The 27,477-nt window shown below is 47.2% G+C and overlaps 10 protein-coding genes across 10 annotated transcripts; 4 read left to right on the top strand and 6 right to left on the bottom strand.

Annotated features, from left to right (window-relative positions):
- Positions 1 to 3,187: 3,187 nt before the first annotated feature.
- On the bottom strand, positions 3,188 to 3,982 carry SERLADRAFT_393378 (uncharacterized protein; the record flags this gene model as incomplete). Its single annotated transcript, XM_007319949.1, has 4 exons — positions 3,188 to 3,486; positions 3,541 to 3,614; positions 3,667 to 3,898; positions 3,955 to 3,982. 4 exons carry the CDS (start codon positions 3,980 to 3,982, stop codon positions 3,188 to 3,190), a joined length of 633 nt encoding a protein of 210 aa, XP_007320011.1.
- SERLADRAFT_393376 (uncharacterized protein) lies at positions 3,965 to 4,450 on the bottom strand (the record flags this gene model as incomplete). The annotated part of the gene is made up of 1 exon (XM_007319948.1): positions 3,965 to 4,450. A coding segment is annotated over one exon (224 nt), but the record flags the coding sequence as incomplete, so codon positions are not given.
- A 688-nt stretch (positions 4,451 to 5,138) lies between these two features.
- SERLADRAFT_471171 (uncharacterized protein) lies at positions 5,139 to 5,368 on the top strand (the record flags this gene model as incomplete). The annotated part of the gene is made up of 2 exons (XM_007319947.1): positions 5,139 to 5,234; positions 5,261 to 5,368. The coding sequence occupies 2 exons, from the start codon at positions 5,139 to 5,141 to the stop codon at positions 5,366 to 5,368; spliced, it is 204 nt and encodes a 67-aa protein (XP_007320009.1).
- A 4,422-nt stretch (positions 5,369 to 9,790) lies between these two features.
- Positions 9,791 to 11,636, bottom strand: SERLADRAFT_471165 (uncharacterized protein; the record flags this gene model as incomplete). The annotated part of the gene is made up of 4 exons (XM_007319946.1): positions 9,791 to 9,937; positions 9,992 to 11,316; positions 11,374 to 11,416; positions 11,470 to 11,636. 3 exons carry the CDS (start codon positions 11,630 to 11,632, stop codon positions 10,212 to 10,214), a joined length of 1,311 nt encoding a protein of 436 aa, XP_007320008.1.
- A 520-nt stretch (positions 11,637 to 12,156) lies between these two features.
- Positions 12,157 to 13,609, top strand: SERLADRAFT_471162 (uncharacterized protein; the record flags this gene model as incomplete). The annotated part of the gene is made up of 5 exons (XM_007319945.1): positions 12,157 to 12,365; positions 12,416 to 12,506; positions 12,560 to 12,691; positions 12,753 to 13,035; positions 13,085 to 13,609. 5 exons carry the CDS (start codon positions 12,247 to 12,249, stop codon positions 13,291 to 13,293), a joined length of 834 nt encoding a protein of 277 aa, XP_007320007.1.
- Positions 13,610 to 13,937: 328 nt separating this feature from the next.
- Positions 13,938 to 18,993, bottom strand: SERLADRAFT_439529 (uncharacterized protein; the record flags this gene model as incomplete). The annotated part of the gene is made up of 17 exons (XM_007319944.1): positions 13,938 to 13,997; positions 14,049 to 14,225; positions 14,275 to 14,288; positions 14,342 to 14,666; positions 14,719 to 14,839; positions 14,911 to 14,996; positions 15,126 to 15,308; positions 15,425 to 15,903; positions 15,983 to 16,121; positions 16,784 to 17,036; positions 17,082 to 17,167; positions 17,261 to 17,398; positions 17,469 to 17,792; positions 18,017 to 18,400; positions 18,491 to 18,658; positions 18,715 to 18,774; positions 18,841 to 18,993. 17 exons carry the CDS (start codon positions 18,991 to 18,993, stop codon positions 13,938 to 13,940), a joined length of 3,150 nt encoding a protein of 1,049 aa, XP_007320006.1.
- Positions 18,994 to 19,500: 507 nt separating this feature from the next.
- Positions 19,501 to 21,100, bottom strand: SERLADRAFT_471158 (uncharacterized protein; the record flags this gene model as incomplete). The annotated part of the gene is made up of 6 exons (XM_007319943.1): positions 19,501 to 19,880; positions 19,937 to 20,022; positions 20,091 to 20,369; positions 20,444 to 20,596; positions 20,660 to 20,822; positions 20,897 to 21,100. The coding sequence occupies 6 exons, from the start codon at positions 21,017 to 21,019 to the stop codon at positions 19,587 to 19,589; spliced, it is 1,098 nt and encodes a 365-aa protein (XP_007320005.1).
- A 124-nt stretch (positions 21,101 to 21,224) lies between these two features.
- On the top strand, positions 21,225 to 23,767 carry SERLADRAFT_439527 (uncharacterized protein; the record flags this gene model as incomplete). Its single annotated transcript, XM_007319942.1, has 7 exons — positions 21,225 to 21,692; positions 21,740 to 21,843; positions 21,905 to 22,163; positions 22,354 to 22,540; positions 22,700 to 23,125; positions 23,214 to 23,289; positions 23,443 to 23,767. The coding sequence occupies 7 exons, from the start codon at positions 21,225 to 21,227 to the stop codon at positions 23,765 to 23,767; spliced, it is 1,845 nt and encodes a 614-aa protein (XP_007320004.1).
- A 253-nt stretch (positions 23,768 to 24,020) lies between these two features.
- SERLADRAFT_393352 (uncharacterized protein) lies at positions 24,021 to 24,982 on the bottom strand (the record flags this gene model as incomplete). Its single annotated transcript, XM_007319941.1, has 4 exons — positions 24,021 to 24,291; positions 24,439 to 24,582; positions 24,763 to 24,823; positions 24,934 to 24,982. The coding sequence occupies 4 exons, from the start codon at positions 24,934 to 24,936 to the stop codon at positions 24,248 to 24,250; spliced, it is 252 nt and encodes an 83-aa protein (XP_007320003.1).
- A 731-nt stretch (positions 24,983 to 25,713) lies between these two features.
- On the top strand, positions 25,714 to 27,155 carry SERLADRAFT_471150 (uncharacterized protein; the record flags this gene model as incomplete). Its single annotated transcript, XM_007319940.1, has 6 exons — positions 25,714 to 25,821; positions 25,875 to 26,488; positions 26,549 to 26,593; positions 26,646 to 26,720; positions 26,776 to 26,848; positions 26,925 to 27,155. 4 exons carry the CDS (start codon positions 26,564 to 26,566, stop codon positions 26,975 to 26,977), a joined length of 231 nt encoding a protein of 76 aa, XP_007320002.1.
- Positions 27,156 to 27,477: the final 322 nt, after the last annotated feature.

Below are 27,477 nucleotides of genomic sequence, written 5' to 3'. Positions count from 1 at the left end.
CCCGTTAACAGGCTGCTAGAGCAGGGAAGACCATAGGAACCCTAAGTTGGCTTTTCCATGTGGAATCCAGTGGTACTATGTCAAGGCCTACCGATCAACTTTTACATTACCCCATACCCAAGAGACTCATTGAAGGATTTGCTTCACACGTAAGTTTGGTTAGTTAGAGTGCTCATGCCCAACTCAGCTTCCGTAGGAAATCACTATCACAAACTATACAGGCGACTCCCGAGACTATCTGAAAAGGTTGATATCAGCAATGGGGGCCAAGTTTACCCCTAGCATGTCTACAAGCAATACTATTGTCATAGCTGCATAGTGAGCCTATATCCCTTCTCTCTTGCGAGAATCAGCGAAACTGAAACTTATAACGCCAGCATATCTGGAAACAAGACAACCAAAGCTCGTAGTTGGTCGATCCCTGTAGTCAATCACACATGGCTCGAAGATTGTTTTGTGCAATGGAAAAACCTCACTGTTGGACTCGAAAAATACATCGTTTTCCCCCACGGCGTCGATTTTGCCCAGATACTAGGGGAGAAGGGTGTTGGAAAGGTGATTCTGGAAGATATGGATATTGACATTGAAGAAGATTTAGAGGCGGAAGCTGCTGCGAAATATGCTGTCCCGAAGTCGACCTCATTGGAGAAAGGAAATGGTTTATCCAAACCACCGGCACATGAGCATCTGGGTGAAACAGAGACGAGTGCAAAGGATGCTAGGGAAGTGGAAGAAGTTGTAGCTTTGCCAGATGATGATGGTGATGTTGTGATGAGGTCCGAGCCGACTCGAGAGGTGACCAAAAGTTCAAAGAAGGGCAAAAAGAGGAAAGAGGACGCAATGGATATTGATGATAATGAAGACGAAGCAAGGCCTCCTTCACCTAAGCCACGATCACGCAAACCACGGGTTTCCTCTGCTAAGAAGAAAATACCTGCTGCGGCCGGCGATGGTGCAGATGAACCACGGGAGGAAGAGGACGGAGTTTCCGCCAAGAAGCCACGGCGCAAGTTGATTAGACGAGCTGGACAGATGCGGAATTCGGGGAACATGTTAGATGCAGAACATATCGAGTCGACTGACGAGCCTGGTCCCTCCTCCAAGGCTAAACCCTCGGAACGGAACGCTGACAATGATGAGTCAAGCGGTCAGGATTTGCGTCCTATAGTTCATAAGCTCACACAAACAACCATACGGCAGCCTGAACAAACACAAACAGAAGATGAAGAGTCCGACCACGATGCCGAACGTCTAGCCTCGTCGCCCCTCAAAGGAAAGGCTCGTGACAACGCAAAAAAGCCGACCGGTTCACCTCAGAAGCTACAAACACCGAAAAGGACAGTTTCTGTATTGGTGCCCTCACTCCCCAAGGACTATCCTTCTGTTTCGAACTCTGCTAAGAAAAATAGTAATTTGGGACGGACGGACTCGTTGCGCGTCGAAGCAGACGAGGCAGCGGTGGGCCTGTCACCCAAACGCGGTCGTCCATCCAAGCGGCCTTGTGAGGAAATACCGGAGCATGGAGTTACCGAAACGCCTCGTCATGGAGGAGGGATTCATGAGACGCCTTCAACGCTGGCTCGATCGCTGTCTAAACGTTCTGCTGCTTCAAAGGCTTCTACAAGATTACGTAACGAAATCATGCCAGACGTTGTAAACTTCGAGCGAGAGCGAAAACATGCCAAATCGAAAGACAAGGATAGGGCTGCTGGAGAGAAAAGAAAGAAGAGAGCCTCTGACGCTGCTGATTTGGACCAGAGTTCTGAGGGCGAAGAAGAAGTGCAAAACAATAAGAGGCAACGTGTGGAGACTAATGAAACACAGAGGAAACAACGAAAAGGGGGAGATGAAGAGGTGATCCAAGTTGCCAAGCCACCCAAGTCAGCGAAACAGACGAGGGTAGCCGTTGAATCTGAAGACGAAAGTAGCGGTGAGGACGAGCAGATAACGAGTAAGAAGAAGGCGACAGTATCAACCAAACCACCCAACCCGAAGGGTGCCGGCATAGAAAACCAGGGGAAGAGGTAGCGTTTCCCACATCCCCTTTGTTTATCCCGTTATTGACACAGTACACGACAGTCGGGGATCTGAGGCCAAAGTGATTAAAATGATGACTACTCAAATCAGCTTATCGGACGACGTGATCAAGGCAAGTTTTCAAACGTGTTGTGTGATCTGTGCACCAACTGATATATTCTCTCCTAGCGGCTAGGAAAACTTGGTGTAAAAACGACGACCAGACCAAACGAGTGTACACACCTACTCACGAAAAACATAGTACGCACAGAGAAGTTTCTTTGTGCGATGGCCGTTTCCCCATATGTCTTGAATGAAAAGTGGGCTACAGCTTCTGCGGCTGCAAATCAGCTTCTTCGTGAGTTACTTTCCTCTAGCTCAAATTGTTACTAACATCTATCCAGCCGAAGATAAATATATTCTAAGTGATCCTGAAGCAGAGAAGAAATGGGGTTTCAATCTGACTGATGCCCTTCGTCGGTCCAAAGACCATGGATGTGGCCTGTTTGCGCAAATGACTTTCTACATGACGGCAAAAGTACCTATCGATCATAAACTATTAAAGAACATTGTAGCCGCCGCTGGTGGCCAGGTACGTCTTAACAGACTGTCCACATACACTTGCGAGGTTAATGACAACGTCACAGATTTCAACGCAGGCCCCTACGTCACGTATTTTGAAGGCAAAAGAAGGTCGATATGTGATTTCTTGCCCAGAAGATGCTTCGATATGGAGACCACTCGTCCGTGATGGACACCCTATATATTCTCCAGAATTGATTCTGAAATCAGTCCTCACACAGGAAATAGATTGGAAGGACACGGCAAATAAAGTACAGGGAACTTATTAAAAAACTTGTATAAAATGGATGTACGTTTACCCATGTATTGATTTCTTCTAAACGATTATCGTATATTACATACAACTAGTGGTATATGCAAAGTGAAAGGAGAATGCATGCAAGAAAGCGCTATAGGACAATATGTCGACACTTGACTATGGTATGGTATATATGTGAGCCGGTCAGTCCACGAGTGACATGATTAACACTAGGAAAGCTGGAAAAGACAAAATAAAAACATGCCATATCATAGGAACATAGGGTCGGGTATATAACTACAAGGATCGAATGAATAGGAGATGATTAAGTTCAGAACGGGGAAGTATGAATTAGTTTTTTGGTAGCGATATGGACGTTGTCTGCACACCGGAGCCACTCGCTGATGACGCCCGAGTCTGGGTATGCCGTTTCACCTGCGCTTCCATTTTTATACGCTGCTTACGGACATCATCATCTTTCAACTTCATTGACATTGTGAGGGCTAGAAATGCATCAGCGTTTGAAGGTAGACATGCTAATGGTGGGCGCGAGAGGTGTTCTAGGGCAGAAGCTTCGCTAGTGGACTGGAGGAGGAGATGACGGCAGCATTGAATCAATACCATTGCTACTCGGAAAAGGAATGTCACGCCTGTATGACTATTATAAAGTTTTCCAGATAGGTAGTGAAAAGAAAGCTGCTTACCATCATACAGGAACATATCCCACACCCTATGAAGGTAGTCGACAGGAAGAGTGCCAACAAATAATGTAGAAAACCTAGCAGATCTTTTCAGAATTGTTTTGTTCTTTGCAAGTGCAATGTTCTTACCAAGGACGACAGATGCTACTTGGAGAGATACCCAAGGTGACGAATAGTTTCTTGCCAACGGCTGCATCAGTACTTTCTAAAGCTTTACTGAAGAGCGCCGAGTCAACCTCCATTTGAATGGGGTTGGCAGAGAAGTAGGAGCGCAAATGAGTGTCCATCATGGAGACAAAAATCCAAAAAGCATCTTCTTCGGGTGCTAGAAGAAGCAAGTGACCCGCGATTGAGGTTAACCCTGCCAATAGCGGTCTATCAATAATACTGAAAATCAAACCAAATGAGACACCGTACCTGAACTATATTGGATGTCCGGTACCATGCTTAGGTACGCCTGCAAAAGTGACACTAAAGGGCCTTTGGCGTTGTGCAACTGTGCCTGATCTGGGAAAAGCCTTTGTGCATCGCGCTCAATCTCATTGAATACTGGGACCCGCCCTCGTTTCCCAAGCTGAGAATAAACATTGGGTAGAGCGCGTGCTTTGCTATCGGTTAGATGACACCAAACAAGGTAGCGCACAGAAGAAGGGACACCCTCTATTAGCAGCCGTCTGACTTTCTTACTCTTCCTCGCCTGTGCGGGAGGTGTTGTAGGCAGGAGAGCCATCCACTTCAATTCTCGGTGCCGATGAGCATCCATAGAAGAATGGGCATCAGTTGATCTCGAAGGCTTTACATCCGGAATAGACGGATCCACTGGGGCCAGAGGGGATCTAGGAGGCATTGCACCTGACAATATCGAAGATGTGTCACCAAATGGACTCGAGGAATCTGGCTTATGGTCCGAAAGCATGTCACGCCCAATCATAACCGAGTCCTGACTCGTCCTACCAGAGAGTGGCAATGTCGGCTTTATCAATTCGAAATCCATGTCCTGAACTTGAACAGTCTCATGTTCCTCAGTCCGCCCATTCGATGACGTTACGCTTGCCGTTTCATCTGCTCGCCCAAGTCTTGTGCTTTTCTTTCCCCGTAGCATTGGAAGACTCATCTTGGTGCGGAGCGACAGCTCGTGTGTAAGGGGCGATGAACGTGCAGATGGTTCTATAGGCGGAGGGGAAGTCATGAGTGATCTCGTCTCGCTTTGAGATGATTCCCCATCAAGTGAGCCGGAGCGTTGGGATACCCATGGCTGGGGCGAAATTATACTTCGGTGGTTGGACGACACCGATGAACTCCTCACAGATGCGGTTGGTGCACGGGGACCAGGAGGCATGGGGGAAAGCGGCATGGGGGGTGATATGTCTCTATCACCCATAGTCGGGACATGAGGAGATACAGGAGGAGGACTAATGGGGGTACCTCGTCTGGCGTCTGCTTGCCCTCCACTAACTGGTGGGGATGAGAAGGAAGCAAACTGTGTCACATCTGTGATAGGGGATACTTGTGAAAGTGGGCTGGTGGGTGATCTTGGAGAAGGTCTTGTCGGTGCTGTGTCGTTGTTGCGTACCAGTGATAGGGGAGAAGGTTTACTCGAGATGCGGAGGGGAGCAACGACGCTACTCAAACCAGAAGACGTAACAGCTGAAGCAGACACTGTTCTGGATATCTGTTGCGGGTCTTCACGGCTGAACGTACATATATTCTTATTGAAAAATAGCTAAAGTCTAAGGACAACACGGCTGCTCACCTGCGTTCAGCTTCCTGCGCTGCGGTAGTATTGAACCCCGAAAACGACCGTGAACGAGGTCGTGCGGCACCTGCCTGAGGAACAAAGCCTGTACGCTGGAGAGCACCATTACTGCCGTTGTTACCCGACATACCCATATTACTTGACGTCAATGTACCATTCCCACCAGGTACCGATACCTCATGCATACCCGTTATCATACTTCCATACTTTCCCTTATTCGATCCATCATCCCTCTTCAGTTCATCACTTGGAACTTCAAAGGTTTGGGCACTGTCGCTCGTTCCAGCAGTAGTCATTGCCCGCCGGATCCGTAATGGCGGAGTGTTTTCTGCATCCGTTCTCATAGCACCTCCATTGGCGGGGCTGATGCCTTCCAACCCCTTATTACTACCAACTCCACTGCTCCCACTCCCACCCATTCCTATTCCCATGGCCCCATTAACACTTGCGCCACCACCCATCCCTACACCCCCACCTGGGATCGGTTCCACCGAGAAAACTATTGGAACAGGCCCTATTGCACTTGCAAGGTCTGGCTCACACCGTGCATATAACGTCATCAGACCCATGCGTCCCTGCGCTTGTCCTTGCGCACGCAGCCACCCGATAATCTGACGCAAAATGTGGACAGAATATGGTGTCGTACCTGCACCTGCTTGCATACTCTGATTACGATGAACATTGGGCCCAGGCGGTGGAGTTCCATGAATAAATCTGGAGCCAGGAGGGATCTTCGCACCCACATGTCCCAAACTGGAGGCATATGGACCGGCCTCAGCACGAGCGTACATAGGTCCCTGTCCTTGCATGAGCGGCGGAGCTTTGGGCGCATTAGGGTGAGGAAGAAACAGGGAAGTTCGAGACTGAGGGTGAGCTTGCGTTGGAGCTCTAGACAGAGGACTTGGAAACGAAGGTGATTGAGGGAGAGGGACAGACGGAGACTGGGACGCAGAACGCAAAATTGACGGCGAAGGCTGCCACGAAGAAAGACCAGACGCTTGGCGCGGACGAAGTGCATCTGGAACGCTTCCACCAGACTGAGCTTGTAAGGCTGGCGTCGAGGTTACATCAGAACTGAGTGTCTCCGCCGTCTCACCTGAGTACACTGACGCAGAAGCGAGCGATGGACCTTCAACCATTGAAACACTCTCATCTTCATCCAACGGCATAGGAGAATCAGTTAGTATTCGCGGAGTATCTTCATCTTGATCCTCTTCCTGATGGTCAAGTCCAACATTATTATCCTCATCATCTTCCACGACAATAGGTCGCATCAGCGTATCCTCCGTTCCTCTTCCCTTTTCTGGCCCTCTCGGGTGCTCGATCCCCATTTGGATTGTCCCATCGCGCTCACGCTCATTCTCGAGCCTCATACGTAGTGCCGACGCGATACCTGCACCAGCACTCATACCATTACCCTTGCCACTAGTATTCATACTTGACACTGCAGCGCCAGTCCCATGCGAAGCAGTCGACACCCTCGTGGAGTTTACACCCGTAGATCCCGATGCTCGCGAAGAACTCATCCCAGAACTCCTCATTGAGCTACTCACCCCAGAACTAATCCCGGATCCCCTTATTGAATCTCCAACAGGCGACGAAAGCGGCGAACCAAAAGTCGTGTGGAGGAGAGGTGAGGCGATGGTCAGGGTGGCAGGACGATCTTGACCATTCGGAACTGAGCTCGTTGAACTCAAAGGTGGGCTACTCGTCGCCGGTGCTAGTGCTGCATCGATCGAGAGAACGTCCATAGCTTGACCGACGTCGTGGCTGCTGCCAGAAGGCGTTAGGTGAGGGGGCCTCTCTGAACCAGGCACGCCAGGGAACTGCATGGAGAGCAAGGAAGAGTGAGAGTAGACGGACTGTGTTTGCGACTCAATTGTCTGCGTCTCTGATATCGCGGAATAGAGTGAGTGAGTGGACGCAGAGGATGCAGCACGTGCATAAGCATGTTGAGTGGGAGGACCTGATGCTGGCATCGAATTCAGTGCTCCCGTTGATGGAGTAGTTCGTGGAGCTGGCGATGACGCCTCAGTTTCTCGCGCAGTAGGGGAGATTGGCATCGGTGGTATCTGGTCTTTCCCTTTACCAGCCAGCAGAGACCCTGAGCTTTGCGAATTACGCGTTCCTGCACCTGGAACCATAGAGAACCTGGAATACCTTGAATATCGTGCCCCAGGAGAAGCCATGGAGAAACGGGAATAACGATAGTCATCATATATATTCCAATCTTCTTCTTCCCCCTCAAGGTCGTCCTCATCGCCTGGATGACTCTCCATAATTGCATCTTTATGTGTAGACTCCGAAGTGGTTTTTGGTAATGTTGGTTGTTCAGGAGGATCATGTAGAGAGGAGGAAGGCTGCTCGTGTGGCGAAGGAAGATCATGAGACGGTAAGTCATTTGGTCGGGGGAATGGAAAGTCGACTTGATGGTGAGATGAGATGTCGTAAGGAGATGGCAGAGGGTTCGAGACAGGGACCTGTGAATGAACTGGAGCATCGTACGGAGATGGAAGATGATCGGAAACGGAAGCTGGAGTGTGGTCGTAGGGCGATGGCAAACGAGTCTCATCTGTAGTTTGCTTTTCAGGCGAAGACCGAGCGCCTTGAGAAGATGAGTCATAGGTTGATGGCAGGTTGTGGCCCTGCAACCCGTAGTCATAAGGAGACGGGAGTATAGTTTCATTTTCATGAAGTTGCTCATCCTTCGGTGAAGACGAAGATGGTTGATTGGTTGTAGTTGCCCTGTCATATGGCGAAGGTAGAGCGGAGCCTTCCCATTCTCTAGTCGCGGGTTGTTCTGTGCTACCCACTCCGGAATTCACTTCCATTCTGTCTTGAGACTCCGGGTCTTTCATATCCTGGCGTTCATCCGTATCATCATCATGCTCATCTGCATAACCCAACGTGGCCTCTTCTTCGTCCTCTTCATCGTCACCTAGCCCGTAATTTTGCTTATACACGTCTCCAGAATCGCCCAAGTTTCCCAAAAGCGACAACCCAATACCTGTCTGTGCGTCAGATAACCCAAAGGATATACGGGTACTCGGATCGGTGTATGATGTATCAGTGTACGAAATATCATGGGAACGGAAGGGATCTTGTGTGTACTTCACGGATGAAGTAACACTCTCCTGCTTCTCGTTCTGGAACGTACGCGAATCGGGTGGAGTGTACGGAGCGGAGTCGGCCGTGCTGGAAGTTGAGGGGGACGAAAAACTTATTAACGGGGGTAAAGCGTGCGAGCTCGAGCCATTATGAGCGCTGGAACTAGAGCTCGGGCCTGGGTGCGCATTCGAGACTGGAGCTGAGACAGTATCTGGATGCTCGTTATCTTCAGGCGGGGGTTTTACCTGAGAGTGTACAGGCTCTATAATCTGCTCCACTGTAGGACTCGCCCGAGCACCTTTGACCCGCTTTTGTTCAATGTTGAGAGGCATGACGGGCACTGGAGAATGTGATAGAGTCGCAGAATCACGTGCAGCCGATGAAGAAGTTTCGAGGTATGATGCAGACGGAGATGAATTCTGCGACATGAAATAAGAATCTATTAGCGGGGCAGAAGAGGGTGACAGCTGTGAGGCGGGAGAACGCTGTGAAGACGAGCGCTGCGACAAGGCTGCCCATTCACGAGGTGACGATGAGAATGACACAGGATGTGGACTAGAAGACTCAGATCGTGCTGCTGAGGGCGATTCGCGACGAGGAACAGAAGACGAAGAACGCTTGGCGATGATTGGCTTCTTCAGCTTTGAGTGGAAAACGACATGATTGCCGTGGAAACGGCCGACAACACCTTCACAATAGCCCTATGAAAAGAGATAGTTGGAAGCACTGGCGCTGGCCAGAAGACGAAGACAAAAACATACGAGAAATAGCGATTCTTCAGTCAGTTGCATCAGGACTGTAATCTCATCGTCCTGGTGAGCTTAAATGAGTACGCAGAGCACAAATACATGATATGGAAGTGGGAAAGCCGTACTTGAAGAAACATCAGGTCACCAGTTTCCTCTGCAATACAATCTATACGTGCTGTACATTTTCCAATGCCGCCTTTGGCTGCAAACCGTGTCCAACGGGCGAGTTCCGCTGCATCCATGGGTATTTAAGGACAGAAAGGGAGAGAAAGTAAGGGCTGGTACGAGTTTCAGGAATTTAAGCCAGTTCGCTGGTGAGAAGCAGGTACAATGCTTGATCGCCCTGTCCTGTTAACGGGTCAATTCGGGGAATAAATACGATATAAATGATTTTTTGCACTGAAACTGACAGATATGTTACGCCTTAACTCTGCGTTTGATATCTTCCTTTCGTTTCTGTGTTTTCTTTATAGTGGACGTCGAATGAGTGTTGGGATGAAAACCGAGCTTTAAATTGGTTTCGCGCACTTTTTGGACGCGTGCCTCATTCGAACAAACTACAAACACACACAAATAATGCTGTACCTTGGCTCAGCGCTCATCTTTCAAATTCTGTGCTAGTAAACTGAAACCAGTTCTGTCAAATAACCGAGGAAAACTAGCTATTCCTGGTGCTAAACGGCATCATAGTGGTTTCTGTCGCTGTCAGGCCATATTTATCCAGGTTGCAAGTATAGCTTGCTTCGTGATCCATCGGCGGTTCTCGCTCTACGTTGTATCCTGATACCTGCATCTCTCGGTCAATTTGAATGATCATTTTACAGCGCCTCACCGGCCTCACCTTTACAACTCATGTAACCCAAGACAATTGGCTCCTCGCCTCGATAAATTACACCAGGGTTTAAATTTATAGCTCCTTACAATCGTAACTGTATGGAATAGGTCATATGTGAAACCCATTGAATCCATCTTCATATCAAGGATATCTTTTTTCACTGGCGCCTTTTGGGATGGGCCCAAACAAGAACGCGCTACAATGCACCGTAAGTATCAAGATTCATTTAATCATTATTACTCAAGTTTACCTCTTTGTCGACAGCATCCGTCCACTTGAGTCCCAGTTTTAACAAATGGTCGTTATAATGTGAATTCACCATGTCGATAAAACCATAAAACACCTTTCGGTCTTCGTAAAAGTTGCGCCAGTTGCCACTTGTCAGATGCAACACGATATCTCCACGAAGGTTCCCTACATTTTCTTCTGTAAGATTCCTCATATCAATCAGGTATGAACAATCTCGAACCGGACACCACCAACGCATGTCTCTGCGAGGAGGATCAGGTTTGCGAAATAATGGTAGAGGAACCTTGTCGTAAATGCGTGGATCTATGTCATAGCGACTATCTTCATCTGATGATGACAGGGATGCCGATTCAGTAGATGACTCAGAGAAGTCTGTGTCATAGTGATGCATTTGCAAAGGGTCAGGTTCGTCGCCTGAAGATGGTGTAGGGGAGCGGGAGAGAGCTCGCGTCATGGGTTCTTTGCCTTTAAAACTTGCTTTCTTTGCATTCCGTATAGCTCTGCGCATAGTGGCGGCATCCTTGCCAATGATCCGTACACGATCAGCGATGTCCGAGCTTTCAGCTTCATCAGACTCTGACGTTTCTTCATTGATCTCGTCAAGTTGTGGCTCCCCACCTATGGGCCAACCCCACAAGATTCCTTCTCGTGCGGCGTTCTTTCTCGCTTTGTTCACTGTTGGAATAAATTCGCCCCAACTTTTGATATCAATCACGCGTCTTGGCTTTGGCTTTGCGCATTGATATGCATATATCCATTCTGCCTGCGATGCAAAGAGGCTGAATATCTCAGTTTTGTGGACGGATCGTAGATGTCTTGGGATACGAGTATTCCCATTGCTATCGACATTCGGGTCTGACTCCGTGAAGATGAGGCGACGGCGACGTGCGTTATTCGGATACGCGTAGTGTTCTAAATATTTCCGTACAAAGTATTCTGGGGTTCGTTGTCGAAGTGGTGTCTTTGCAGCGTCAGTACGAATAATTTCTTCCATGATATGGGTAAGCTTGTAACGCAAGAGGTAGTTCCGGGAAAGGTCCAGTGTAACCGCATCGAGGGTGGGAACAGAGTACAGCCTATGTCTAGTATAGTGTGAGTCTACGAACTTCGACTGTTCGATTTGTAGAGAAGAAACATACTGATCTTTCGAACTCCATAGAAGCCCATGCGGGACTAATTTAGCTATCAAACCACGTTGTTGCAAGGTGCTTGACGTAGACAAGATAATCACGTACATCGCAGGTAGACAGCAGGCATGCTCTTGGTGCCCTGTATCAAGACTTTTACGTGGATTTGCTGATCACTTTGCCTGATCTTTTCTCCGCCAAGAATATTTCGATTTCCATTGATTAACGATTCGAGTGAGATATCAAGATGACGACGCTGGCCCTCACGCATGCGCCACTCTGCCTCGCGCGTTTTTATTTCTGCTTCAATGTACTGACATCCTCGTTCAGATAGCCAATCAAGAGAACACAAGGTCATAACACCGCGAAAGCGAACAGGATGCGTCGTTGTACGCGGTGGAGGAGTGTTCTTTGTGGGGGGGTCCTCGGACTCATCGAGGCTGTGATAGCATACTATAGCATGAGTGATTCTATAATAACGACTGAGGTGGACCTACGAGGCTTACCCGATGGATTGACCTGCGCATTCGAGAAAGAGGGAGTGTAGGACAAGCATTTTGTTCTTGAAGCTCTGGCATTTGTCACTGAGAATATCAGAATCAAGGAATGGCCCTAAAGGCGTGGCAAGGATTTCTTGAATAGCTTGAGATAAAGACATGCGGGATAGACAACTGATGCACTTTGAGCATGTAAGAGGAGAGTTCAAGTTCCAAGGGGTCATTCCGTTCTCAGCCAGACTAAATAGAGTCTCACGGTACTAATTCCTGAAACTCAGGCTTACAGGGCTGTAATTACGCGTCACCACGACGGTGCACATCGTTGTTGAACGTTGAACATTCTGGCTCGCACGCAGGCTCTTCTTACTGCCCGCAGCGATATTAGGAAATGAATATGACTTCTACCATTCTCGAGCCTGTGACAAGCCTCACTCAGGTAGTCTCCAAAACCGTCGTCCATTCAACCATCTTTCCCTTTACACTTGCACCAACTCTTCATGCAGCGAGGTAAGTCATCGCTTTATCGATAGAACATGCCATGCCTACCACTGGAACAGGATATCGATCGCTTTTCAAGCTCAGGTCAGAGCCAGTGGAAATAAGCCAAATTTGACCTGGGCTATGTATCTCGCGGGTTTTCTCATCATGGTATTATAACTCAATGTCATGTCTAACCAGAGGTCATTGACAAGTATTCACAGTCATGGGGCGGGTCTATCTGGACGCATATGCTGCTATCTCTGCCGCCGCCGCCACTTTACTCATTTTCTCTTTGGATCAACTATCTCTCCGTTCATTTATGCCTGACCGCTTTCTTCCATATCTTCCCCACGGTATGTCCCACCTTTATTATCTTAAGCCGTAGATGATGTTAGTCCGAACTGCGATCTCTAGGCACTCGTTCCTCGCTTCTTTGATACTACTCTCATCCCCATAGATGCTATCCTTCGCCTTGGCTCCATTACCTCCTCTCTCTCACTCGTGCACAGCTATCCTGATCCACGACTCTCCCAATCCATATTTTTTCGTCTAATCATTGGAGCGATCGCCTCAGCAGGAGGCGGAGTAACTGCAGCTACATTCGGCGTGTGGACCTCCGAGTGGCGCTTGTCGACTCCTATATTTCTGAAAGGTAGCATCTTATCGACGGCTGACATCTGGGGCGGATCGATTGCTGGTTAGTCCCTTGCATTTTTACAAACTCTCTTGCTCACAAGTATGCAAAGCCTTTGTATATGACTATCTCACCGTGTCACGTCCGACTTATCCGACGTTTTTACTGCCTTGGCTGCCAGTGAGCCCAACAGAGCCATTCCTCACGCACGATTCCGCAAGATCAGCAGCAACGATAGTTCTCGCTTCTATATTTGCTTGGAGGGTTACTAAGATACACTGGGCCACTAAAAAGCCAAAGCTAGCTGAAAAGACCGAATGAAACAAGGTTCACGTTTCTAATAACCGTCGGACCTAAATACCGAGGAAGTTCGTATTGAAACTGATATACCATTGATTTCACAAGAAGAAATGTATACCAGAAATGCTCTGCGTGGCATATAGACGAGTCATCGTACTTACATATTGATACACTGTCTCATCGGGCACTGATTATCGTTCCACGAAGTGTTGTCATAAGCTAAGTATCATACTGAATATCATGTAGGTCATTACAATGTCGGAATGCTTTCGGTGAGGGAAAATACGTACTTGAAGAACCAATGAAACTGGTAAAGGGGACAAACCCCCTCTAGGATCAACGAAGCATTCTTCTACGTGCTGATTGAGGTGCAAGTTATCTTGAAAATGACACCTTGGTTCCAAAATAAATCTGTACTTCCTAAACTTGGTACAAAGGAAAAGGGGCGTACGTCTTTAACCGACCACATCTGCCTGGCGCCCTTCGAATATTTACAAGGCTAAAGATGGCACTGATGACCTGAGGCGCAGCCTAGGACATAACGGTTGTGATCAACTCCAAAAGAAAAAAAATTGTAATACCTTTTCAAACACCTCGGGAGACATAAGACTGTGACTTTGTTAGTTGCGAGGAAGTGAAGGCCCGTGAAGGATGGAGAGGTTTTCTTACCCCTTGTCACTTCCGACGCCAGAATGTTTCTGCCTCAGTCGTGCATAATCACAAGCCTGAGCAGTGGTATGTCAACGAGAGCACATATGAAGGACATCGAGGCATACTGAGTTTTTGTTTTCTTCGTGAATGCCATTCACATGAGCATTCTGGCCATTTCCGTTTATGATTCGAGCATCATTTGCATGAGCACTAGAAAAATCATTCAAATGACCGCCGCCATTAACGTGTGCGGGCGTGGCACTATTGCCATTCACATTTCCGGGGAGATGCTTCTGCCAATCCTATACATTACACAAACGAACCCAGATTCCTAACAAAATCGCCACTCACATGACGCCGGTTCTCTGAAAGGTATATTAGCGGGTAATCAATGGAGACTCGCATGATAATGACTTACCAAGTGCCTTGTAGACATAGGGTAGTATTTGTACATTAGCCTCTGGACTCTTCGCTGCAGCCAGTCTTTGCAGCTCCTGGCATGCATCGCGCGACCTGTCATCTAGATAATAGTCCACAACCGTAGCCATAGCACTTGCGAACAAAACAGCGGTAGGAATCAATTCCGAAAATAGACTATACGCAGCGTGTTCAATTTGGATATCGTACGCATCGCGCTGACGGTCAGCGGGGATAGCGGATAAAACCTCTTTTAGAAACTCTCCCCTCTCCTTGCTGCCTCCTAGCCAGGCAAGAACTGACTGGGTCAACTCGGCGAGGGAGAGCTTTAATCAACTCCGTTACCCCGATCTCCCGATAAATCAAAGACAGGCTCACAGTGCTTTTGCATATTTCCGCCAAACTGGCTTTAAGATGCCGTATAATCTCTGAAGTAGCTCGTGTACCTTTCTCCCGGTATGTCCAGTCGTTGACTTGGCCATTATTGAAGTACAGATACCTGGTCAGGATTGTAAGTTTGCGGTTTAGTTAACTGTGCCAAACACTATATAGAAAGGGAAAAGAACTCACTTGGACACATCAGAGAACATTCCATACCAGTCTTGCAATGTATACATTCCACGTAAGCTCGCACTGGCCTTCAGTGGCAACATAAGCTATGGACATATTTGTGTCAATATATCATATATAAATGCAGGAAGATAGCTATAACGTCAGTAATAACTCAAGAGGGACGAGGTGCTCCTGTAGTCAACAACTGGATAAGAATTTGAGCGATCATTCACCATGTTATTAACCACCCAATAAACTGGGACAAGGTTGATCACGTCCTTCACCACGTCGACAAACATATCGTTAACATCTGCTGGCAAACCGGCATTGTGGCGATTACACTGAATAGATTTCTCGGAGATAAGAAGGTGTGTAAACGAGGACAATTCCACTTGGTTCACGAGAGCCACATCGATCTAGATTGCAGAAGTTAGCATGCCCATTTTTTGTTACGGTGATTGTATGGATGAAAGGAAGCGAGCAAGAATACAAGAGATAGTAGATGTGTAGCACTATGCAGATGACAACTTACCACATTGTGATATGAGTCCAATCCGTTCATCCCACCCTTTGTGAGAAGCCTCATACGAGCCTCATACTGTAAAAAGAAGTCTTTACACATATGAAGCTCGACCCCACCGTTCTTAAATCCTACTCCATTTTTGATGCCTACATCCAGCGCCTCCCACTTGTACATCTCCTGGTTCACCCATCCTCTCTTCCTCACATCCACCTCGCATGTGCCAGGTGCACTTATATTAAGGTTCCTCCAGATGTTCAACTTAGGCTGCCCTCTACCACCAAGCTTATCCTCTCCAACCTTAGTATCCTTGCCAAAACATGACTCCTTTACAAACGATGGTACCAAAAAAGGAAAGTGCGCGTATCCGCTGCCTGCTACGTACTCTCCAGGAAGTGTCCTGAACAAGAGCTTCGTGAGCATACCTCCCATCGAACCATCTTCTATATTGGGTTGAATATCTTGGAAACCCCAGGAGGTTAGGTTATGAGCTGTTGCATCGAGTAGCGTGTGCGAATTGAATACATGAGTAGCTGAGCTGGAAGTTGAGGGATGTACGAAAATCCTCACGTGTGCAGTCCACCGTCAAAAACCTGTCTCCTCGCGTTAAACAAACAGCGTCGGCAAGTATAGCGCGCGAGAGTGTGTATCCTGGGCATAAACCTGCTCCAGGTATCGGGGGTTTGCATTCTTCTGCGTAAAGGCCGACCTGTGAATGGGACGGATTGATAAGCGAATGGGACGCTACGCTCCCAAGAAACAGCAAAAAAAAAATTGCTTGATACTTTTATACTTATGCTATGTAGTATAACGGAAGATGCAAAGAAGATAAAGGCGATTGACAAAAATTGCAAAGAATGGCGAATAAATAGATAAGTAGGAAGCACGTACGTATAGTTCAAGATTCTCAATGTCTTTGTATAGGTCTTCTGCTGCTTTCTGTGCTCAGCATAATAACCATTTGTTACGTTCCGTCAAGACAGTGCGGTGATCAGGATAAGGTATGAGTAATGCATGCAATATAGCACACAAAACGACGGAAATATCGGCCATTGGATTCGGTAACCAGTAAACCCTTTGTCACTACTGAGCACTCGTGTTTAAAGGACTCACGTGAATTTCAGGATCAGGGTTCCATTCCTTGAAGCTTTTGTAAGCTTGACAAGTACAAACCACGAACGTCAGTTTTGATCGGGGTAAGAAGTGAATTGATGGTAACATAAAATGGAAATACTTTAGTTATCATTTCTCTGAATAGCAGACAACGAGAGAAGAAACTTGAACCGACGTTTCAGTCTCATAAATCTCCTGAACTCGTTCAGCTTTGAAGACAATCAGATGAATCAGAAGTGTAAGCCGTCAATCTCTCACCGTGCACCCTCCAACACTCCTCGCCCACCTTATTCCAGCAATTTCTATCGGTTTCATGGCCTTCGGGACTTTACGTGCGCCAAAAGAGGAAGCCGGGGAAGCAGTGGCACGATGTAGGATATCCGAGAGCTCTGCAGAAGAGAAAGCACCGGAAGGAAGACGGTCCAAACTTTTGGCAATGGCAAGGGCGGGAGAAGAGATAGTGGCATCAAAACAGTAGGCGAAAGAATAAAAGCGTAGGGTCGAAGTAGGACTGTAAGTCAGCAAGTCGCAAGTGACACAAAAAATGGATGCAAACCTTCCAAACGTCCAGGTTTTGACACTACCTCTTGTCCTATCGTTCACATACTTTGTTGCGGTAGTTCTAAAGTCCGCTACGGGCATCTATTTGTGACCGAAATGAGAACAGTGGTGAGCTTGAGAGTACATTCGTTTGATGAGATCATCACTTGCCTCATCCGACCCCTTACCACTCACTTCCCTCATAACGCCTTCTAGCCACTTCTCTTCTTCCTCCGATATCGCGGCATGCCATCGATACATCAGGTTGAATTCCATCGAAACAGAACTCCCTTCGCCTCGTGGTGTCTGGCCTTCGCGTTGACCTCCAGAGGGCTATAGATGTATGGGATGTTTATTATCAGGGGCAAGAGCTTGGAACAATAATGAAAAGGGAACAGCTCACCCCACTACTTTCCTGGGAGCTCCATCCAAGCGGGTTTAATCTCCACTCCAGCCCATCTCTGACAAGGCCTAAAATCCCGCCCACGTAATCTCTTAACACAATCTGCATGAAGTAAGCTGTGTTGACGAGGCGAGCGCGATGGAAAATTTCATCGCATTGGGAGAGGAGGCGGGAGCGGTTAGTGTCGTTACTGTGAGGGGAAGTTGCGTCAAATGGCATAGAACTACTAATGGACTGAGCTGAAGTGGCAGAAATGATGGGGGGAGAAGATGGCGAATAATAAGTCCCATTCTCATTAATCGCGAGAATACGTTCGGCTATATACTATACAGTAGTCAGCAATGGATACACACTTACATTTGAGATAGGAGGACGAAATATGGAACCACCAGGGTATGGAAAATAGGAAGAGTGATGCTCACATTATGGTTCCTACAAAACAGGACCACGAGCGCCCCAAATGCAGGGTGCATTCCTACGACTCTCTTATCAGCCCATACGTCCTCCCATAACCGCCCCGAACCATCAAACCTCCTTATCCTACTTACGTCCTCCTCCGAGCTGCCGTATAACACACTCAGATCCAGATACGAACTCGCATCGTTGATGCGAGGGTTGTCCAGATTGGTGTGAAATATGGAGTGAATGATAAAATTGGCAAATGCGAAGAAGAGAGATGAAAGCCCGCCTGGATGAGACTGGAAATACGAGGATGATGCTTGTTGGGGAGAGGGAGGACGCCGGCAAAGAAGAGCGTCAAATACTATATCTGGATCAGGGAAAAACGATGGGAGAACCGTATTCATCGAAGACACGGAACGTGCGTAAGGCTGGCCTGCCTGTCCGAACGAAGGGAAGAGAACATTATTGTTCGATCCATCTGCACTACGGAATGCGTAGTTGGTCTGCTTTGAGGAAGCGTGTTTTAAGGGCTTTGGTAAGGTGAGATAAGTACTTGGTGGGTGGGGAAGGTCATTAAACACTATGTAGAAATATTATGATAAGTAATCATCCGGACTTACGTACAGCGGATATATGCCTCCAAAAAGTTGAAATATGGGTGCGTATATGTAGATAGTGCATGCTTGCAAAGTAAACCGCTCACATATATCAATGACAGTGTTCTGAAGTCTTCTCCCTAATTCCGAGTCATCCGGAAGACGAGACATTAGTACAACCAATTTCTCAAGCTAATATCTTGTGAACAAGGCGCATATACATTGTATGCAGCCAAGATAAAACACACCAGAAACTTCCTATCATCTACTCCCTTACCGAGAGCATTCGCAGCATCGGTAAACGCGGGCTGTTCGTGTACAGAGAGCCAGTTATTCAGAAAATCCAGATCAAGGATGCGAGCATAGTTACTCACGAGATCCCGCACGGTAAGTGTCGAAGAGTTCTCAAGCACCTTATCTAAGTCTTCCAGAGTCTTTGTGAGCAGGTCCGATGAGAAGGGACCGTGACCTAAGCCCTTTTGGAAGAGATGGATGGCGTTTTTTGCAAGTGGAATATATCCAGTCATGACTGTATGGCTAAAGAAGACGGCGGTTGGTGGTAAAAGGCTGGCTGGCACGAGAGTGAAGCAGGGGGGTAAGGAAGGAGAAGAGGAAGGGAGAGGTAGCTTTTATCTACTCGCACTGGTCGATGATCGTCGGTGACGTAGATAGAAGAAGTAGCACTTTGATCGTCGAATCCCGAGTTGGGAATGGTCGTCGGCGATCCATCGATCGGGGTCATTTCCTCTCATTCGAGCCCGATTAGTAGATCTAGAGTCCCATCATATACGACAAGAAACCGAAAGACCATTAGCGAGACGACATATTCTTCAAACTACCCTTGATCTAAGCGACGTGGCCATGAAATCAAGGAATAAATAATGGACCGTTGTTGAGTTTACTTACCAGATCAACCCAGAGACCCTTCCCAGAAAAAAGTGAGAACTTCAACAAGATACACAGCCACTTACTATCTCAGCTATCAATCAGGCTATCATAATCAAAGGCGCATATAATGTGCATCAGGACTGTGGAATGTTCCAGAAACAAGAATTAAAATGGATGTCAACATACTAATAGTAGCATATAAGGGTAGACATTACTGTCGCAGACTAAAACTTCACACTTTGAACAGTTCTCCCCATACCCTAGCAGCAGTATCATCCATGACTCTCCTCCATTCTTCTCCTCCCTCTGCATCCTCACTCTCGGCTTTTCGACTAGACACTAACGAGTAAGGGATTCCACTGTCGCCACCTGTGCTGACCCCCCTAACAAGCGGTAGTTCACCCAGGATATCTACCTCCAACCTTTTCGCAGTCGCGCGGAAGGAATCGGGGGATCCAAAGAGGTAATGGGGGGTCGAGCAGGAGGGACATAAAAAGTGAGATTGGTTGAGTAAAAGGCCCGTTATCTATGCCATGCGCGATGTTGGAAATTTTCGAAGAGATGAGATATACATAAACTCACAGGTACGCCGACTTTTCGAAACATAACAATTCCCTTCCTAACATCGCTCAACGCAACGTCTTGCGGCGTGGAGACGATAACGGCACCTATTAGATGATGTCAACATCTTGAATAAACTCTAACTTCTGTGATACATAAAGCTTGCAAAACTCACCATCCACATTGACAAGCTGACCCAATGTGAGGGGAACATCGCCCGTGCCAGGAGGCATATCAACAACCAAAACGTCTAACCCAGCCCCCGCACTTTGCCCACCATCCCCAGACCTCCAGTCAACATCGAACAAAAGTTGTTGTACTGCTTTTTGCACCATTAACCCGCGCCATACGACTGCTGTATCCGTGTTTCCGTCCGCGTTCCCTAATTTTGGGAGAAGATAACCCATGGACATGGTTGGAAGTCCATGATTGACTATCGGTCTAATTTTTGCAGCTGTCGCGAAAAAGGAAGAGGATCAAATTATGGAGGTAAGTGTTATTTCGAGTTGAAGTCAAGAAGCTACTCACAGTCGGTCAGTTCCGGCTCTTCACTATTCTGGAGACCCATAAGCGTAGGTACGGAAGGCCCAAATATATCCAGGTCAAGAATACCAATGCGGGGCCGCACAGTATTAAGATTGGAAGGAGAACGGAGAAGGGCGAGAGCGAATGCTAGATTGACTATTTACATCCATAAGAAAACTGTACCGCCATAACGAGAAGAGGAGAAAACAAGGCACTCACCAGCAACCGTGCTCTTTCCAACCCCACCTTTCCCACTAGCCACAGCTATTACTTTTTTAACGTTGGGGATGGGTCTCTTAGGAATTGGTTGGCCTCTGCGTGGAATCTGAGGTGCTGGGCCGCGCGGACTGTGTGGAGGTGAACCAGTGAGCTTAGGCAGACCCTACTAATAGAAAAAAAATCAGCTTGAATTGTACTAAGGAAATAAGAAGCTAGCAATGGAAAGTGCGTGCTCACCAGAGGATTGTCATGGCCTTTTGCAACGATAGATTGAGCAAAATGTCGTCTCTGGAACGTAACAGCTGTTAAGCCTTGTTTGTAAATTGTTCTTGAACAGAAAATCGAAGAGATGCTGTGCATTATTGTATACGAGCTGATAGTAAGAATAAAATTCAATGACTGCTATGACACTGACAAGAAAACATAGTAACTGAACGGAGTAGTGACATGTTTCGCGTGACGTATTTGTTGTAACGTACGTAACGCATGCCAGCCTCAACAAGCTGGTACTTATATGACTACGGTAAACGCGTTGGTAGACACTACTGCAGCTTGAGAGCAGTTGATGTCTCTCCTCACGGCTTTTATTCTCTTATCAGTAGCAGCTTACATCATACGGTCGCTTTCAAAATGGCTGCATCGCCAACCAACCCTACCATTCCACACCTCCGAGTCCTCTTCCACAACGCTCACCTTCCAACCAAGAAATCTCCATCTCCGCGTACAAACATCCCTTCTCAACCCCTTCCACGATTACCTCTCAGCTCTCTTTTCTACGAAACAACATTCACGCCTCGCTAGCGTCCTCGATGGCTTCTATACTCTTGGATCTATTCTAGGCGTACTGGGAATGGTAGCTGCACTCGGATTACTGCTCTGGAATACGGCTTTATTGGCTGGTGCTACATTCAGTCATTTCCATCGTTACTATTACGATAACACGCGACCTAGTGGTATAGTTAAAAGACATGCGGATGGCGGTACAGATGTCGCAGATGGCTCCTACGACAGTGCCTTTGCCCTTCGACCAATTGTAAGTAGTCCCACATCGACTAATGAATATATTTTATTGTTTCAAAGATCCCAGGTCTAACCGCCCCTTTCTCCGAATTGCCATTCATCTTTTTGTCCCTACTAATAGGCCAATTCGTGCACGAAGCAGGCCATTTCGTCTCATCCGCGCTGTACGTCCTTCCTCTCAGTGACTATATTCCCCTAAACATCATAGCGCCTCGATCTCTGCAGCCACTCCATCCCCCTTCTCTCTGCCGGTTTCTCTCTAGTCCTCGTTCTCCCTTCAGCCCACCTATCCCTTGCTTCCACACCCCTTTCCTCTCTCCACCCGAAGCAAAAACTGCATATCATCTCCGCAGGATGCTTTCACAATCTCCTCGCGTATCTTCTCCTCCTCTCCCTATCTCGAGCCGGGCTCAGCACACTCTGGTCCTACGTAGGCTACGAGGATGTATCAGCCTGGGGCAGGGTCATTGTCCATGTTGACGAGGTAAGTCGGGCTGCTTTCTTTTCGTTGTTGGCTCTTTTTGTAGTTTATCTATATTCGAGTGAGCGATGGACATTGAAGGACGTTGAATGCCTTCCACGGCTGGTACAAATATGCAGTGAAAACGCTTCCATACATATTTGTACATTTCTGCATCGATCTCACCAATAATCGCTTTTTTCTTCCAAGGAAGGACTCACCTCTCCGCGCCCACCTACCCATTGGATCAGTTATCACTTACTTAGATGACGTTCCACTGAACGCGACAGATTCCAGCGGTACCGACCCATGGGACACGTATCTTCTTCGCTCGTTAGGATCTTCCTACCCCAACTCGCCTGCTCAACTGGGATGGTGCGTAGACGCAGCATGGTATCAAGGTTAGCTTTTTGCCTTTGAAAAATATTTCATGGTGTGTTTGTTGAAGTGTCGTTTACCTTTTTACGTCAAATCTGCCATCGCTACCACATTCAATGCTAACACCATTTCTCAAGCCCAACCGGATCATTGCTGTTCCTTTTCATCCTCATCCTCATCAGCGCAGAATACCTCGAGCTCGCTCTCCTGTTTCACATCGGTTGATTTTCTAAATGAACACTGCATCGACCCCGTCCCTCTCCTTACTCACCCTTTCTCCACACCTAAATCACCCACGCATCAGTTCCATTCAAATACCCAGCGCCGATGCACCGCCAACTCGGCCTGCTTCAGCACTGAAACATGCATCCAACCCCACCTGCTTTCCCACTTACTTCGGATCACCGTGCAGTCATCCTACCGCCACGACGAGGGCGAACGTTCCCCGTCTGCATCTGCGCTGCCTGCATTCCCAAGTGACATGTCATCCAACGGCGCTCTGGGTGGTTTGGACGATGATGGGAAGTTTTCATTACCAAGTTCGATACCCTCGACTGATGAGCACGTCATCCTCTGGAGTGGACCAAGGGCTGAGGTGTACGACCAAGGTAGGTGTTCTCTGGTTTACTTCTGCTCCTGCTAAATTGACTTGGCCTTCCTCATCGTGTCTCTCTCTCACTGTGATACCACAATAAGTCGAAGTCAGTAACCTCCTTCCATCCTACCCGTTCCTACCTTCCTACCTTCCAAACGTTATCGCCACCTTTTCCTCGTACGTCTTTCTCCACTCATTATCTTCTAGAGATATTTCACTGAACAAAATTCTACTTATATGATACATGCTCCCTTCTAATTGGTCTCAAAACGATGTTGCGGCCATCTTGTGTATCGTCACCAATCCAACAAACCTGCTTCACAACTATAGGTACCTCCAACTGACCATGCTCTCGCTCTACCTCCTCAACCTTCTCCCCCTACCCTTCCTCGATGGATCGCAGCTCCTCTCAGTGCTCCTCCACCTCATTTCTACATCTTCCCAAACATCCCCCGCCGATATCGATCTGGAGGCGCTAGATTCGCGTGCTGATGATCGACGGCGAAACCTCCAAAGTCAAAGATGGGGAATGGCAGATTCTGGGCCGTCCGTGAGGGTGCGAGATATGGGAACGGCGGCGGCGGGTACGACGACAATGGTTTTGATGGGTGCTTGTGGGGCTCTTGGGCTGCTTAATTGGTTACTTGCAGGATAGATATATCAGCTAATGTATAGTACGATACGATGTGAACGGTTTTTTTTTTTTGCTTTAGATGCTTTCAGTTTATTCTCGGGATGGTTCATGTACAGTGGATTGAATCTGATTCTTTCATGGATACCTCGTCCAATATCGTCACCTTGAATGTATAACTCATTCAATGGAAACTGGATAAGTGCGGAAGCTCTAGCACTTAAACGACGCAAGAGGGACAAGGCTGATCATAGCGCGCATAAAAAGTGACGAGACAAAAAAAAATGGATGGCATTACAGTGCATGAATGCGTGATGAGGCGCAAGGCATTCTTCAAGTTTTGTGTTTGTGTAGGGCTGCATAGTGGCATAAATGCATGGTGATACTAACACTACTACCCTTAGGCTATCAACCGCCCCAGACCTCAGGCACCGATGTAGTAGTAAGACGAAAGCGAGTAGAAAAGCAGCACTGTGAGCGCTCGAGAAAGATACGCAAAGTCCTCTATTTTTTCTTTGGCGTCTGATCAACATCGATGACCGTCAGACCTGTGGGACAACGAAAAGTTAGCAATGAAACTCTCAAACTATTTGCAATTTTGATTTGTATGCATTTTGATATAAGTCGCATGGGGAAAACGCAGGGAAAACGGGGAGGGGTTGGGCTAAATGAAGGGTAAAGAGAATAAGACCTACCTGGAGGCATACTCTGCTTGAGCTTCTCTGCTTTTTCAGGGTCATCGAGGGAAAGCGTGTAAAGGTATCGCTTCGTTCGAACTTTGAACTTTGTCTGCACCTTTCCCCCCGCGACTTTAGGTGCTATTTTCTTGATGCGGGTCTCTGTTTCCGTGTTTGTTTCGTTGCGTGATACGAAGCATATGCGGGTGATGTAGAGATAGATTTGGGTAAGGCGCGGTGGGTGTGATTGGAAAAGTCAGGATGAGCAAAAACAAGCAAACAATGATGCAATCCGTGTACTTCAGTACGCTGCAAACACTGATGAAAACGAAAGCAACTCACGGGAAGCACCCTTCCGCCGGGTGATCTCGATGAATTCCTTGATATCCCGAACTTCCTTAGGCTAGACAACAGAGAAAGACAAGAGTTAGATGTACATTGTGTTACAGTTCAAGAGAATGAGGTGGCCATTCGGTGTGGAACTAGGACCACCATACTGTGGAATGTACTCACCATGGCGTACGGCGGTCTGTCTTGCGGGCTTGTAGAGTCGTTATCCCACTTGGTAGGTAAATGCCATGGTTTCAACGCACTGGGTGGCTGAACTTTAATTTGCCAGTTTTCACGGCTGATGCCGGACTGCAGACGGACTCGGACAGGCTGCTTCAAGCCTTCTTATAGGAGATTTAGAGTACCTTGCGAGACACTTTCTCAAATGAGTTATTGTCCTGATCTATGCAACTTCCCCGTCTGGTACAAGTCCGCGCAGAACTGTTGAATCGTCGGCATTCCTTAAGATAAGAAGTTGCCTTTGTTGTTATTGTCATCGCTGTATCTCTCTCTTTCGCAATTGTAACTAGCAAGCAACTGGGGGACTGTGGGCATATGGCGACTGGACAATTAGTCTGTTCCTCTTCTAATTCGACTCCATCCGATCATTTGTGAAAGGTACATTGCTAAATGGGATATTCTATGGATCTTTGTCATTCATGATGTCTTTGCTCTGTCCATCGTCGCCTTTATTTCTGCGGTTTATACTTACCTATACGGCTCGGTCACATACCAGTGTGCTGCCTATCACACCCTCGTTTGTCGATCTAATCCATGGGATATCACAGAATACAATGATCATCCAGCAATAAAGTAGATACCACGCCCTTCGTTTCGATAATCTTAGTACCGACTTGCCGCTGATAGGTATATGGTGGTGTCATTGTTTTGCATCGACATCGTTCACAGTATTTTCGTACGTTTTTTCAATGTCTCATATGCATTCTCTGTATTGTTATCATTATATTAGTACCATTTACATGGCCTGGGTACATTGGTATGGTTTTCTTTCTCTTGCCTGTGCTACACTTTGCAGCATGACAGACTATAATACACCTACTGATATAAACCGTAAGTCTTGCTCTGGGCTACAGTATTTACCGTTTACCAATGCCTTATTTCAGCGGCGCTTTGGTTATATGCTTTACTCCAATCGCCACGGTCTCGGTCAGCTTTATTGATGAATATGTTCCTGGGCTATTGGTAAGTGTGATGTCTCCAGTATCTATATATCGTCTGCGCAACAGTCGAATCTCTCTCAGTACCATTGTGGGGCTTACAAATTCGTCCCTTCCCCTCAGAATGGCTTGCAGCATCAAAGCATGGATAATAAATGTGTAGGTCCAAGCTGAGCCATATACACCGAGCCTGCGATAAGCTACCTAGGTTGGTCGAACTCCCTGTGCTGGGCGGCCTCGTTACAGGGTGATTGTCGATGCCAGCTAGCCTTGACCTATTCATCACCGGTACAAAGACCCTTTCTCCCTGCTCACATGCTCACCGATCGGTAGATGCATATCGCTGTTACATCTCGTCGTAGTCTCACTTACGGTCATCTTTACTTGACCACGAACTGGTTTCCACAAAGCTGATGCCGTACTGAATCGCTCGATCCGCTATGCCATCCAAAGTGGTCTCTTCGCAGATATCTTCTCACTGGGCGATCTTATCACCTTCCTCCGTTACCCTCCAACCAAATTGTATGGCATTTTCGCTATCGACCATGGGTTTTGGTTTTGTTAGTGTCACATTGCTTTGCTAAATTCAGACACTCCTTGACACTCTTTTCACATGCCAGGACTTACGACAATAAATGGCTGGGACTCGTGATATGGATTCAGACGTACGAATCAGTCGAGTGTACATCCCTTATCACATAATCATCATATTTACAGACCAACAACGGTCCCTCATGGCAATCATCATCGCGGTCACGAAATGGCAAAGCTATCCAGCTAAAAGAGGTAGAGGTATGGTATGCGAGGACGTACAAGGATCAAGGTCATTAATCATGGCTATATACAGAAAGAAATAATATTTTTGCCATCAACTTACTGGAAGATCGAAAAAATGAGGCTCCAAGGATACTGTCCTCGAGGTGACTCTTGCAATATGTTGTCCTAATGCCTGGCTGCCGTTCTTTTTGCAGCCTTCTGATCCTGACTGTGTGCAAGTCGATTTGATCCCTCTAGAATATCATCAATTGTCCAGCTGCCAGGATATGTGACGGTTACAATGGGGTAAGGGGACATGCGTTGGCTCGAGCCTTTTTATGCTGTCGGCCAGCCTTGCAGTATTCATCGGCAGCCCCATAAAGCTGTTCACTAGCTACGATTGCCTCTAAGAAAAAGGCTACACTAGTGCCACTTACTGCTACAACCGAAAATAAATGCGACTTTGAATTTTACGCGGTTTTTTGTCTTCAGTCGAAGTACTCAGAATTTGACGTGGTTTCGGTCTCTGCTAGAAGATGCTAGTTTCAAATAATTATCGACCGAGTAAGTCTTGATCGATATTATTAAACGAGACTCGTATTAATTATTACATGAAAAACGACTCGAGTAGATTGACACTGTCCCTTGATATATCCATCTCATTGTACGCGAATATAGCACTACAGATCTTTCTAGAATATACCGCACAAGACCCAAGATCAACATAAGCACAGACCAGATAAATAAGCAACGGTGTAAAACAGTAAGAGAGGTGCGGAACCACTCGATTAAT

Source organism: Serpula lacrymans (genome assembly GCF_000218685.1).
Source record: "Serpula lacrymans var. lacrymans S7.9 unplaced genomic scaffold SERLAscaffold_9, whole genome shotgun sequence".
In the NCBI taxonomy this organism is placed as follows: domain Eukaryota; kingdom Fungi; phylum Basidiomycota; class Agaricomycetes; order Boletales; family Serpulaceae; genus Serpula; species Serpula lacrymans.
The sequence above is the reverse complement of the archived record's forward strand: the minus strand, read 5'-3'. Positions and strand labels throughout refer to the sequence as shown.